We start from the raw sequence: 15987 nt of genomic DNA on the forward strand, positions 1-15987 counted from the left end.
AAAGAGAAGCAAGCCATCATGGGGGAGGTACTAAGAACATGAGCTTTCTCAGGGAGCAGGAGTTGTAGGATGCAGGAAGAGACATTGTGGTACAGGAAACTACTTGACAAACCAACATTGGAAAGAGAAGCAACTGGAATTGCAGTTTTATATCTACTATTCTAAAATCAAAGAACAGTACAAAATCTGTACTTCTGCATGTTTTCATATATTCAATTTAAAGGCAAACCTATATTGAATGACCTTTTTTGTATTAAAACTATTTAAACTGAGGTTTGGTTGTTCTAAATTTGCTTCCATTCTACTTGGTATGCATATGTATGTGTGTATATCTGTCTCTATATATATAATTTTGCATGTGAGCTTTCAAAAAATCTGTGAATTCCCAAACACACATGGCCCCAAAATTTATAGCAAAGAATTGTGAGCCTAGCAAATTTCTACTGTTCTTAACCAAAATAATTACAGTGTATATATTGCTGAATTGAATTGAACAGAGAGTAACTAGAGTGGAAAAATTAAAACAAAGCATTGATAGGTGTGTTGTCCATTTTCTATTATTTTTGATACATCAAATATCTTCTCTTTTGGTTTAATCTTATTGTAAATATTATCATTTAAAAAAATAAGATTTAATTTTTATAAATAAGGGACAGGATAGATCAAATCTATTGCCCTCCCTTTTTCCCCTAACTTTCCAATTACAGATTGAACCTTGCCCCTTGAAAATATCTATCCCTCAATCATAAAACCTTAAGTGGTGCTTTCTGATAGAAAGTTCCTGAAAAGTCCAGCTATACTTGACTGATGTAAAGAATGTGTCAAGACTTGCAAACATTTATTCATACCAATATTTTTAGAAGCTTTATGATATTTGATATTTTCACAAACTTTTTCTCACTGACATTTTTCCTTTAAATAGTTTCTCCATATTTCACTTTTCTCATGTTAATGTGTTACCTCAGGCAAAAGACAGGCTCCTAAAGTCAAGGACGATCCCACTGCTTCTATGGTATATTGCTAGAATCTTAATTTCATAGCTTAATGATTCAAAGAAATCAAATAATGTTCACAGATACCTGTGATATCAATGCTGTTCAAATCAATATGGAAAGTGACCAGTTGGCTGGATTTATTTGCTTCAATGCCTTGAATCAGTTCTTCTTTTACATTTTCATCTGACACCCACTGAGCAAAAAAAAGGTCAAATAGGACTATAATGCTGCCATTTCTGCAAAGCAAAAGATGATATAAGAGGAAAATGTCAGCTGTCTTCAAGTGATTTATGCTCAATTCATGTAAAATGTCTTTGAAATTCCCTTGTTATCATCTTGTTAATCCTCATTACACCAGTATAAGGTAGCAACTCTGTAATATGCATTTTACAAGGTGATTTTTTTTTGCAATTTAAAGTAAGATAAAAAGAATAAGATAAGTCATGTTAAATATTATCTTTACTTTTAAGGTGGAAAGAAAAAGAATTAAAACACAAGGTGATTTTCTGAGAACAAACTCCAAAACAGACACTGGAATTCAGATTTTCTGGGTTCTACATTAGAACCCTGATCCCAAGGCCAGGCTATTCATCAGAGTCACTTGTGTGAAATTAAACAAAATCACATGGTATCATGACATTTATTCTGATTTTACTGTTTGAAGGAGTGAAGAGTGTGGATTTGTAATTTCTCTGGTTATTATTTTTTTTATTTGAGAAATATTTATTTATTCTCCTTGAAGTAACCATACCAAGCACCAATGCATCTGCTTAGTGTACTTCCTTTTTGCTTTAGTGTTAGATACAACCATTAAGTGTGTAGCATGACAAATATTTCCTCAGCTTATACCCAAAAGACTTAATATATTTGGTTAATTTTTAAGCAGAAACCTAATATAGTTTTGCATATTTTTTTTCTATATAGTTTAAGAAGTCCTGATATTCTAAGCTGATAGTGATTATATTTACTATTTTCTTCTTTATTCTCTTTAGTCTTAAAATGTCAATATGCTCTGGTTTCAAGGTATAAAAAAAAGAAAAGAAATATACCTAAGATGATTTAGGATTTATGGGCTATTCAGTTTAATTGCAATTAGTCTGAATTGTCTTGCTTACATCATCTCCCACCATGAAATTCAAATTCAACCAGGTGGTTGTAATCAGCTTCCCTTTTATTTTAACTCCTGAGGTGCCATATGCATTTTTTTCTTGTCAAGATTTTTTTCTTGACCATTTATAGAAATACAAAAACAAATACTTTTTTTTTGGTAGTAGAGGTACTTGAGATTTTTGTTTGTTTGATTTTTTGTTTTTTGCTTTCTTTCCTATATTTCTACTAACATGATTGATAGTCTTTTAGGATATAACCATTTGAGAGAAAACTCCTAATTCTGATGTTCATTCTGTACCTGTTTGTAAGCAGTGGGTACTCAGAGTGTACTTGATTCCAGAGGGACAGACAGACTAAGGAGTATTTTTATATGATATATTTGCTGTTTCAAAATATAGGTACCACACCCATGTATCCTTGTGGTATCAGTAAGTTAATGAGGTCTCACTGGAAGAATTTTATCAACTCCAAAAGAGTTCTTTATTTATATAGTTGCTATGGTTTGGGTATGTAGTATTCTGCAGAGACTCATGTATTTGAGGCTTAGCCCCTAACACAACAGTGTTCTGATTTGAGGCCCTAGGAAGTAATTGGATCATGAAGGCTCTGACCTCATCAGTGAATTAATCCATTAAGAGATTAGTCATGTGGCTGGATGATTGGGAGGTGGTGGAAACTATAGGAAGTGGAACTTAGATGAAGGGAATAGGTCCTCTGGGGTTGCTCTGAGCTTTCCTCTGCCATGCCCTTCCACAGTGATGCTTTGCATCACCTTAGGCCCAAAACAATGGAGCTGATGATCATGAGCTAAAACCTCTGAAATCATGAGCCAAAGTAAATTTGTTTAAGTTGTTCATGCCATGCATCCATGAAAAGTTGACTAACACAATGTCCATCTATTACTATCCACTATCCTACTGCAACCTAGAGTAAATGTTAACTTTTTCCTTCTTTACTGTATGAAAGACCAAAATCTTCCCGAAAGATTATAGTTGTTCAAGATCCTCAGGAGATAAGACACCCTTCTTAATGTCTGTACCATGATTCAGGTTCACAGGAATGACTCATGTAGCTGTTATTTTTTTCATGTTTGAAAGAAACAGATTTCTCTGATACAATGATTTCATATTTCATTTCTATTGCATTAATTACTTTTAAAATGTGACAAGATTTAAACATCCAACTATTTGCTTAAATCATTGTAATAAAATCTTGTAAATGACAGGGCTCCTTAGTGACTACTTTTATCTGTGTTCCCAAACATAGACAAAGAATCACTTCTTGTCTTTAATAAATATGTATTTTGTCACGGACACTGTTTCTAACTCTTCTTCCACTCTTATTAATTTTTGCATGCCGGCTGATCCCCGTGTTGAAGAATAGTTCTGCATTCTCTCAAGGATGCCATCTTGAACAATTCCTCATTTCAATCAAGGTTTGAATGCAGGGGCAGATGACTGTACTCTGCTCAAGAAATCTGGGGAGAAAATTATGGCTAACTTTTGGAAAACTTTTTCTAATGATAGAAGGGTTATAGAAGAGTACCATTTTCTTTGTTAAACATAACTGTGTCTACATATGATTGCCACATTTCCTCATCATTGTGGGATGAGGAGGTGAATCATGGTTGACAAGCTAAATAGAGTATAGTAGAAAAAGAAAAGCACCTAAATCTATGCCCAATCATATTATGACCATTATACCACTGAATTAGATTCCACTGAAATCTCCTGCTTTCATATGATGTCAGGTAATAAACATGTACTATTTAAGGTGCTTGTAGTCATGTGTTATGTTAATTGAAAATTAAAAAAAAAAATTAACCGGAACACATCTCGCAGGCTTCATTCCACATTTGTTGGAACAGAAACTCCCGAAAAGGAGATGTGCTTTGCTCTGTCTTTTCAGCTCATTTTGGTCAATATTTTCATTTTAGTAAGAAAGCTATTGAGACTCAGGTTATTGTAGGTGACTTTTCCCAGGGTAGTAGAGCTTATAAGTTAGAGATAGGAATAATACTTATGCCTCTGTCTCCTGGATGTATTTTTACAGAATTCCTGATCTCTCACCATCAACTCTGTTCATTCCTTCTTCCCTCTTCCTCTCTTTCTTCCTCCCTTCCTTCCCTCCCTTCCTCCCTCCTTCTTTCTTCTCTCTCTCCCTCCCTCCTTCCTCCCTCCCTACTACCTTCCCTTCCATATTTCCTCACATGTTTATTTATTTATCTTTAATTCATAATGGGAATTGGATACAGGGGTACTCTATCAATGAGCTGTATCTCCAACCGTTTTCATTTTCTTATTTTGAGACATGGTCTCACAAAGTCGCCCAGGCTGGTATCCATTTGTGATCCTTCTGTCTTATCCTCTCAAGTAGCTGTAATTACAGGCATACACCACCATATCTGGCAGAATGCCACTTCTAGAGCTACTGTTGTGAGCTATTTCCAACCAGGAAAGATACTACAATGCATTACTTTGGAGGAAGTTCCAGGGTTTTATGATCTTGCATTGTTACAAGAATTTGACATTCAAAAAGATAGAATAACTATCTGGGTATTTGGTGAGGACACTAAAGATATTTATTCTCTACGCATTTTCAAGATATAGACACTCTTCCTCCTATTTCTACCTCTCTTCCTTCTTCTTCTCCTTCCTCTCTTCCTCCTCCCTTCTCTTTATATCTCCATAATCAACCTAACCTCCAAAGATATGAGTAATTATACATGAGCTTAAAAAGGGCAGGATGAAATATGATTTAAGTAAGTGTGAACTATATCTGTTATTTTCTTAACTGTCAATGGCGCATTTTCATTTTATCTTTGGTTGCACAGTATATAACTTAGAATATAATTAAGTCTGTTTTTTCTTCATGTATTTTCTACATGTTTAACTTGACTGAACACTTGCTTTTATTTTATTTGAGCTAGGGAGTAGAAAAGTAAAATACATAGAGTAGAAAAAGTACAAATCTGTAATTTTCCTAAGCTGAGTTGAAAGTGATTGGATTAGTTCATCCTCAGGCAAAAAAAGGTTTTTGTGTGAAAAATGTGTTCTCTTGGTTGTGAATTATACATTGCATTTAATAATGTATACTTTGCAAGGATAAAAGTTACATATTCTATAACCACTTACAATTGGATTATTTAAAGTTTTTTTTTTATTCAGTACATGTTGAGATAAGAAAGATGTATAGATGAAATTAAGAAAGCCATACTAGGCATTTATTTTTGTTTCACCTCATGAGAAGACTATAGATTTTTATGTGTTTATGTGTGTGTGTGTGTGTTTTAGTATTTTAATAAAGATCTCTATCACTTGCTGTGTGTTTGAGTTTATTTATTAAGGTAAATGAGACTTATTTCTATAATGGAAAATGGCCCATTTCATTTCAAAGTACATGTTTCAGTAGAATAGCTGAGTATTTCTTTTTTTAAAATGCAGATAAATCCTGTCATTTCACAGCATGAGGGAAATAGATCAAAATGTTTCTTATCTCATATTTTCATTAATGATATTGATAAACTTTAGGTTTGCTGAGTAAACAAAAGTCATTCTTTTCCTAACTTTGTGATTTATCTGTGTTCAAAGGGCAAAATTAGTGCACATGACCACAAAGTGTAAACAGTATTTTGTTAAGAGAATAAAAGCACTTTCCACAAAGCACGATAGCAGAAAATATTCCCAAAGGAGAGCCAACCATTTGCTTATTGTGAACAGGACAACACACACACACAAACACACACATACACGTATATATATACTCTATACACACACTATACACATACACACACATATTAGCTGGTGACAAAAAGTAATAAAAATATATTAATGGATAATTTCAGTTATTCTGACTGATACAATCTAACTATGTATACAATCTAACTATTTATATACAAAATGTGCATTTAATTAAAAATAATAACAAAAAAGAAAATAGGTATTTAAATTGTTTTTTAGATGTACTTTGTTACAAATGGTATGGATGTTGTTATTTTAGATGAGATTTCAGATACTTCTGTGCCCTGATTTTATAAACTGAATTTTAAACTAAAAATGACTAAAAAAGCTAATTATGAGTGTGACAATTTTTCTAGGAATATGTCTATTCATACATGATTACTTAAAGTCATCCTAAAAGTTTCCTTGTTACTCTCTTTCCCAATTCTGAATTGCTTTTGCTCTCTTCTTCTTGGTCTCTCAATGTACCAACCTATAATTTATCATGCAGACATTTTCATGAATTTTTTTTGCATTGCATGTTTCAAAAACTTACTTTTGATTCAGTGACCACCAGAGGAAACTATCTCTACACTGATAAAGTACCTTATTTGAGAATCATCATAAAATATTTATCAAGGTGTAGGCACTCTAGTGGTCTCCTATGTTGCCGTGAAGGAGAAGAGCAAAGTATTTTCTCAACTTAATTAAGGTGTAGTTTCAAATACAGGGGTCTTACCGTGTAGAGAAACAGATTACGTACTGTCAAAGAAAATGCTGATATTTTGATACATCACCAATCCCCATCAGAAAAAACTCTGAGTTGTCTTAAATTTAGTTATAAAGGACAGAGGGTAGAGGATGAAATTGATAAGGAAAATTAATCAATTAATAGCTCTAGGATGAAACGAACACATATCTGAATGCACTTTAAAATCTTGCCTTAAAACCTCTAGTGATCAGCATCCCCAGACATGTCTCCTCTTGTATATGTGTAAACTTGCTGGACTACTAGCTCTGACCAATCCAGAAGCAACTAATACTTCTCCTCCATGCACTCCTCCTAGTCAGACATTTCCTACTGCATGCTCTCCTGTTCCTCTTATCTACATGCAATATTAGTTCAAAATTCAATATAAATGATCTATGCTTTTCTTCCCCAAATTTTGATTATAAAAATGCTTTTGACTCTTAGGTCCTGTGCACATATTTCCAGCATTTATGTAGCATTGCTGCTAGTAGTTGCAGAACTTCTCAGGGCCTGGTGCTTTCTTGTCATCATCTGTTATGGCATAATGAACACTTTTATTTCAGAGAAAAATTGTACTTAAAAGTTTTGGCTTATCTGTAAAAGAAGTCCATATTCAACCTGATGAAAGATGGTATCAAGAATAGTAAGTTCTGGGAACAATGGTAAAAGTCTTTGTGTTGTAAGTAGGAATGAAAATAGGAGATGGGTGTAGGGTTGGTGACTGAGATTAAGATGTCATGAATATGCAATAAGTTAAAGAATAATAAAGACAATGCAGATTAATGAGCAGGTAAGAAAGAAACAAAGAGAGAGGTGGGTAGGAAGAAAGAGAAAATGTAAATCAATCTTATATATATATTATATAAAATGTAATATACATAATATGTATACATATATATATATATAAAAAGATGAAACTTTCCACATTTTTTCATTGCATCTTCAATTATTAGAATTAGCTTTGTTCCAATAGGAATGGCAAGATTCTGACCTTTCTTCTGCCCATTAAATAATCTTCATTTGCCCTTCTGTAACTGTTTTTATAAACATGATTCTTTTGCCTCTGATTTTACTGTCCTACTTTTATTTGATCAATAAGAACTAAGAATTCTCTTGCCAATGTTAGGACTAATGCAAAGAGTGTATTCCAAGTGTCTCTGATCTCATGCTCTTTCAATTGTATTGCGTCTTAAATTATACCTTCAACATACAACATTAATTCTTATTCCTCTTACCCTCCTTCTCCTCTGTCTTTTTCTTCTTTCTACCAGAAATGGCTTCCCTTTTTTTTCTCTAGTAATCTCTAACTGTGCTTCTCAAACTATTTCTTACATTTTTCAAACTTTCTAGATCTACCACTCCACTTTAAGGGGCTCTGTAATAAATAAACACACTTGTGCTTTCAGAGAATCATTTCAGAATTTTTGAAATTAGAAGTATTTTAACAGAGTGAAGAAACTAAAAAAAAAAAAAAACAGTATACCTATTTTTATATGTATAGGTCAAGGTTTAAAAAACACTCTAACAGCTAAAATAATATTCAATGTTTTAATAACAAGTGCTAAAATATTTCATTCATTTGCTAGAATTTTACAGAGAAAGTACAGTGAGACAAGCATTAGTTAGGTTTGGAAAATGCAGATACCAAAAATACATTCTCTGCCCTGAGGGAGCTAATAGTCTACTCAGGAGGCAGGCAAATGCACAATTACATTGCAGTGTGAAGATTGTAATTCATATATTTGTAGAGGTGTTAAATGAGCAGAGGAGACAAGTCTCTCCCTCAGTGTAGGATACCAATTAACCATCTCTGGAGAGATGACATATACTGGTTCTTAAATTGCAAGAATGGAGTGAAGTGGATGCAGTATATAATAAGGGGAGAAAGAGGAATATAGCCAGTGGAAAAAAATCTACAAAATTTGAGATGATTTACCTTAAGCTGTTTGAAACTTTTTTCTGAGGCTAAGCACATTACAGTCATACCAGTCCAACAAAAGCTAGACTGTGTCATTTTATGTCTTTATATATATATATAAATATGTATATAAAAAGATGAAACTTTCCACATAAATATATATATATATATTTTTTGCAATTTGGTGTGTACTTTTCCGATTCATTTCTCTCCAGCAATATTTTAAATTCCTCACAACAGGAATTTAAGTCCTGTCCTATCACATATTTCCCAGAGCCTAACTGATTATTAATGATAGTTGTATATTCATCACTATCTCTTAAGAAGTTTTTGTAGACAGTCAACTAAAAACCTTGTAATCCATTTGGATTGCAAAAAGAAGGAGGAAGAGAAGGAGAAGGAAAAGGTGAAGGGGGAGGGAGGAGAAAGAAGAGAAGAAGGAAAGAAGGAGAAAAGGCGAAAAGAAACAGTTTTAATTACAACCCAAGAGAAAATGTCTCATTGATGGTGATTGTGTGAGCTCCTTAATAATATTCTCTCTTAATATCTGTATTCTCAGAACCCAGTTAATTGCCTGGTTCCAAGCAAGCCTTCTATATATCTGTAATATTAAAAGTGAGGACACAGATGGGTGACTAAATGAGCATTTATTCAAGCCTATATTAAGAAGTCAAAGATTTGCTTCAGTTATCCAGAGCGACTTTAACTTCATGTTTGGTGCACTATTTACATTCCTTTCTTTACCGTCATCTTTGTGGTGATTCTGCTCTCTACTTGTTGCTTTAGGGGATTACAGAAACTTCAAAATAAGTTTCCATTGCACCACAATTAAAGAGATGATTTTAAATGTTTCAGATGAGACAAATATGCCAACAATGTGTCATTGTTAGGAGAAAAGAAAAAAGAAATAATGATAATTTTCATTATAATGGAAATAAGTTCTTTAATGTTTAATTCTTTGTCTATGGCATTCTCCTAAATACACACACACACACATATAAACTTTTCATATTTTAATATATCTATAAACAACATATAATGTACAGTCACTGTAGACTCCCTACTTCATCTTCACTTGGCCCATAACTTTTGCTAAAACACCAACTAAGTTATTGCTAAAACATAACTAATTCATACCAAATTTAAATTGTACACAATCCTAGTGTTAGAAAAAGCCCTTATAAATTTTTGCATGAACTATCACATCTTCACATTCTATAATGTATCCTTGCAAAGATTATTTCATTATTCATTTAACTCATTCAAATCTGATTGATTATTTTCCTATATGCTAATTCCAGCAAGTACCATTGATGATTCAGAAGAGAATACCATATGTCTAACCACTAAAAAGATAAGATTTAAGAAAAAAGTATATTGTAAAATAAGATGTATTTTATTGATTTTTAAAAAATAAATGACAGTGGAATGCATTACAATTCTTATTACACATATACAGCATAATTTTTCATATCTCTGGTTGTATATTATGTATGTTGACACCAATTCCTGTCTTCATACATGTACTTTGGATAATGATGTTCATCACATAAGATATTTCTTACCCTAATTTGAATATAGATTATACCATACATTTTCCTATAAAGTGCTTGATTCAATCAAGGTTAGAGATAGGGATGGAGAATAAGAAAAGGCAGTGCACAAAGACCTAAGATATTTTAAGAAATTCAGAGAATGAGCTATCCAGAGAGGAACTGTCGTCATCAGGACTCACATACTAGAAAACACCAGTCTGACAAATTTCTGAATATGTAACTCTGTAAGCTCAACTCTTATTGTTTTCTTTCTGTTTTGAGTGTTTTAAATGAAAATTAGCCATAGAAAAAGCACATGATCATTTTAGAAAGACATACATTAGTATTAGTATCCTGAAATGGAAACATTACCTAGTCTCTCTGAACCTCTCATTCTCTTTCTAGCAATACTTTTTCATTCTGAGTTATTTTGAAGGCTTTCTCTTCCTCTTTTACACATATATCAGGTCTTGATCTGGTATTTTTTTTCATTTTCTATTTTTTGAAAAATGGAACACTGTCTTAACATAATTTTCCAACCCGCATTACAATTTTCTTTGCTAACATGGCTGCTGATTTGTAACTCTGTTTCAAAGACCCTTTAATAATCTCAGTTAATTCTAGATTCATCATGATGCAAAAAGGCAGATGTCATGTTAAGTGTTTCTACATTGATCTAGTGCTCTCTCTCTCTCTCTCTCTCTCTCTCTCTCTCTCTCTCTCTCTCTCTCTCTCTCATACACACACACACACACACACACACACACACAAACACATACACACACACTTCTCTGTATGTTCTAGTTTCAAGCATATCATTACCATATTAATCTAAAAATCATTCATTTTGCTCCGAGGACAATCTTAATGCCCTCTGGGTACAAGAGTGAACAAGTCCCCTGTCTTGCGATTTATAATGTAAATAAAGACTTGTGATGCAGTAGTATTTTATTAATAATGAACAACCTTCTTCCACATGTTCATAACACATTAAATGCTATATCTGATCGTGAAGATACTCAGTCCCCACCCTTCTATGTATCCCTGAAAGAGTTTACTCTCAGGAGAGAGAAACATGCAGAAACATGCTAACATTTGATTAATTGTTAGAAATTATTATTATGTGCTACTAAATGAAATTTTATGCTGGACTACATATCAATCCACACCCAGTGTTAAAAATTCCAAACTTTTCTTTTTTTCCCCCTATAGTGATTTTATCATATTTACATATCTCATATATATATATATATATATATATTCAAGAAGATCAGCAGTTTGTGATCAGTGATGTCAATTAAACTTTTGTGAGTATACTCACTCAAATTGTAAAATTCTTGAGTTTTTATATTTGTTCTTCAGATTACTTGATTGAAAGATCTCATCTATCTAAAAAATTGAAAAAAAGTACATTAAATTTAGAATTTCAACTTTTGTTTGAGAATTTATATGAAGTATAGGTTATAAAATTTTCTTCGTGTTGATGGGAGACTCACACATTTAGGAATCTCAAGTGTCCGCATTTATTTATTTATTTTTTCATAAAGAGAAAATGGGATCTATGCATATTTTGGCAAAAAAGGTTAATGAAGCTGTGTTATAAAATTTTAAACCAGCTGAAGAGAGACAGTCCCTTACCATTTGCTGAAGGTCAAAAGCAAGAACTTTGAAATCCACAGAGAGTTTGTCTTGCAAATTAGGATTATATGTAGCTCCAGATGTTATTTTAAATGTTCCTCTGACTTTATGATTCATACCAAATACTGCATCTAGATAAATTGATAATAAAAACAACACTGAATTATGAAGAGAAGAGAATATGTACATAAGACACAGAAGTAAGCAAAATTCTTGCTTGATATGTTGGTCCCATTGCTCTTGCCTTTTCTTTGTAGTCTTCCTGTTTCAAAATCAATTGCCTTTTCCTACCTTCCTTCCTTCCTTCCTTCCCTTCTTTTTTTTTCTCCTTTTGGAGATCTGGTTATATCAAAAGATTAAAAAATATACTTCTTTCTTCCATTTTCTTTCTTTGAATTCTAACAGACACTATCAGCTTCTGATTTTTAATTTTTATTTTTTTTTATTTTTTGAGGTTCCCATTGAAAGACAAAGGGACTAATCAGTTTCCACCAGTTATGGGAACTGATTCAGGAAAACATGGTGAGAAATAGACCATTAAAAGTTTTGTAGTTGCTTTCAGATACTTCTTCAACCCCTAGAATCCAGGGACACTGCTGGTTTTCTACATGTGGATTACTGTGAAAATTTCAGTGTATAGGTTACTTTTAAACACAGATTTAAAGCTACTTCTTGCATTGTGGTAATTATAAACTTGGCATGGAAGGCATTTTGACATTAGATGCGACTATCTTTATTGAAGAAGTTATTGAAAATGCTATAAACTATATCAAGTTAACAGGAAAAAATAAAAGAAATGATAAATTCAATAATCACATTATGAGAATATTTTCTTTGATATATTTATATTTAAAATGAACAACTTCAGTTGAATCATACAATAATGAAATCATTAGTAAATGAAATAACAATGACACATAATGCTCATGGTTACATAGCATGAGAGGATGTTGGTTTTCCTTCCAACAATGGGGAAATCAGGGCTTAGAATAATTTAAAAATGTCCTAAGGTTGTAAACATAAAAAGTGATAGATCTGAAATTTGGATATAGCAATACCTGAGTCTACAACCCAACATCTGTCATGGGTGCCAAACTTTCTAGTCCAGAAGAACATTCAAACTTATATATTAAACAATTAATTTGAATTTAGTTTAAATAGTTTTCATTATATAAATGATATATTTTATTTTTAATACATCATTTTGAATTTTTAAAATTTATATTCATTAATTTAGCAGATATACAATTGATTCTTAATATGTGTGTCAGACAAGAAATTCTAGGACTCTCTGTGGAAACCAAAAGCCCTGTATTCTCAAGTGCTACACATAAAATGGAATATTATTTGTATATAACCTATTTGAATATAACCTATGCTATTTCATTTACTCAAAATCACATTTAAATTTCATGTTTAAATTTAGAAGTCAAAGAATGAATTGTCATAGATTGGGGAGTCTAAGGAAATATGTTAACTAAATTCAATGCAGGAAATAACATTGGATTCTGAACAACAGAACATTGGTGAAATATGAATAATAAGTATGGTTCAGTTAATATTTTATCAATAGAATTTCTTAGTTTTGACAATTATTATAGATAAATAAACCACTTACAGTGAGGAAAACTGGGTGAAGTTTGCATAATATTTCTGTAAAATTTTGATAATTTTTTAAAGTTGATTTTCAAAAAAGTAAAAAAAATTAAAATCACTGAAGTCTATGTTATGCTCTCTCATGTTCTAATCAATATTTAACTCAAATTCCTTTTTATATTTAGTTGTTCCCTCTTAAATTGGGATAACATTTATAAATAATTATTTCCCATTTTGCTTATAAAATAGTAAACCTTTATATCTTTACTAAGCACCAAAGATTCTAATAGAGTCCTAAATGATTATAAATTCTTGAAGTTCTTCACACCATTTAAATAATACCAAAGCAGCCACTCTTTCAAAAATATCATTGACCCTCTATAATTGTTCATATAAATGTAAAAAAACATTTGCCATTCTTCTTTCTCTTTAAAATATATTCCTTGCATATAGCAAAAGTATCAAATAAACCAGGTATTATGTTTAAATTATTTTATCAAACTTTAATTTTATTGCATTCTAATTAAAGCAATTATTTACTACAGTAAAATAACTAACCCAAAAGCTAAAATATTTTTTAATGAAAATAATATCACTTACAATGCCAAAGTTCCTACCTGTTGAGGTTTCAGAAAGTGTTAGTTTGCATATATATTTCATCATTTAAAAATGGTGAAGATGTTTCAGAAATTGTATACTCTCAATACTCCAGTTATTGCTATGTTTCTAATTTAATTTATAATGTAAGTACATAAGTGGCAAATTTGAGCACAACTTTTAGACTCTGATCATGTAGTTTGGAATCTTTTTACTATTTACTGATGATGTAAACTTAAGCAAATTAGTACTTTTTTTCTCTTAGATTCATCACTAACCCATAGATTTATTTTTTAAGTTAATGCCATTTAAAATCTTTTGAAAGCTGTTGATACACACTAAGATAGTTCTAAATAATGAGCTTTTATCAAAGTTTCTATTCAGTTTGAAAGCCTTGTAAATCTACACTTACATTCAAACTGTGTTAATGATTTTTTTTTTGCTTAATAAGAGAAGGAAGATATATTCTATAAAAATAAATAATAATTTTCATTAATTTTATATTTATCAAGTTGTATCTTCTAAGATATTTTAATATGTTTAGAATTTTAATTCTACATAGTGAATCTACAGGCTGTGAAATCTATTTTGTCTTATGCTACTGAGAAACATTATTCACTAAAAATAAAAGAAAAAAAGCAAACTTTAATCTCAATCTTGAATTCTGGATTGTTTTAAATTATACACTAAGTAACTTCATCTAATATTCTATGAAGAGGATGACAGAGAAGTATCAGAAGGCAACAAAAATATCTTTTCATGAAAGGACAGCAGTGAATAAAATACACTGATAGGAAAAGTGAGATTAAAGTGTCAGGATGCATCTGTAAAGACCTTCAGCAGCCAGGTCTGGGACTTACCTCCTTCGGATTCCTTGATTGCCAACCAGGACACTGCTATTAGTCCAGCACACAGCACCACCAATGTGGCAAATAGAACTGCAAACATGACTTCATAGGAGCTGAGAGAACCATGCCTTGAAGATGCACTTCTTTTTGACCCCATTTTCGGGTTTTTGAAGACCTGCTAATTTAAGAACTGTGAGAGAATAGAGATATTTATGTTCTCCACGTCAGCAAAACCGATACTCCAGCACCAACTGAACTGTAAAACCCTCTCAAAATTTTAAGGATTTGTTGAGCAGTAACTACTGAAGTGCACACTCATACCAGTCAGTATAAATGTGTTGTGTGTGTATCTTTGGCAACATTATATCTCTATACATTAAGTAGCTTTAAAAGGGTAGTTAATCTTTAAGAAGATATAAATGAGTACAGATGATTAGAGTTATAAATGGCAATCTTCTGAACAGGCTTTTTGTGGAAGAAATGAAATTAAATTCATGTTGTAAACAAAAAGAACACTTTATCATTTTGAGAACTCTTGGGGAAAATATGAAATTCATGATAGACTGATTAGTCATTAGGCATGTACACTTGATATTTGCAGAGAGTTTCTAACAGATCAACCTCTTACCCTCTGACTCAGCTCATTATACAGGCACTTCCCCTCTTGTACAGGGGTATAGACATATCAAAAATAACTTATGTACAAGTGTATATAAAACTTAATTTATACCTTGTCTCTCTCACTCTTATTTTTTTTTCTTATTGAAACAACTGAAAACTTTGTTATGTTCCTCATTTGAAGTGATGCAATGTAAGACAGTATTGATTTAACTTAAAGAAAATATCCTTAAGGCCTCATATGGTTGTTCTTTATGGCTGTGCAGTTATCAATATATGGGAGCAGCTGCAATAAGATGACCAAAGCATTTGTTCCTATTTTAAGTAAGTATTCTCCTTGAGGAAGACATTGCTCACTTGCCCTGGACTTTATTTCCTTAAACATGCCAATTATAGCAAGAGATTAAGATAACACCATTTAATTGTGGATGTATGCTTTATGGGAAAAATAAAGTTATTTTCTGATAATTAAGGTACAGCATATCATTGAAACATCCACACCTTGGATATTAAAAATTATGTCAGGATTAAAATTAAAATGTATTGGGGCTGGGGATGTGGCTCAAGAGGTAGCGCGCTCGCCTGGCATGCGTGCGGCCCGGGTTCGAACCTCAGCACCACATACCAACAAAGATGTTGTGTCCACCGAGAACTAAAAAATA

General features: G+C 32.0%; 1 protein-coding gene across 1 annotated transcript in view; it reads right to left on the reverse strand.

Annotated features, from left to right (window-relative positions):
• Tmprss15 (transmembrane serine protease 15) overlaps positions 1-14864 on the reverse strand; it is a 120536-nt gene extending 105672 nt beyond the window's left edge. The window contains exons 1-4 of the mRNA XM_005324323.4: positions 14720-14864; positions 11667-11797; positions 11350-11417; positions 1080-1231 (exon numbers count right to left, since the gene is read on the reverse strand). Coding sequence (XP_005324380.2) covers positions 1080-1231; positions 11350-11417; positions 11667-11797; positions 14720-14864 — 496 coding nt within the window. The remainder of the gene's footprint in view (positions 1-1079; positions 1232-11349; positions 11418-11666; positions 11798-14719) is intronic.
• Between the last annotated feature and the right edge of the window lie 1123 nt (positions 14865-15987).

This window comes from Ictidomys tridecemlineatus, chromosome 3, assembly GCF_052094955.1.
Source record: "Ictidomys tridecemlineatus isolate mIctTri1 chromosome 3, mIctTri1.hap1, whole genome shotgun sequence".
In the NCBI taxonomy this organism is placed as follows: Eukaryota; Metazoa; Chordata; class Mammalia; order Rodentia; family Sciuridae; genus Ictidomys; species Ictidomys tridecemlineatus.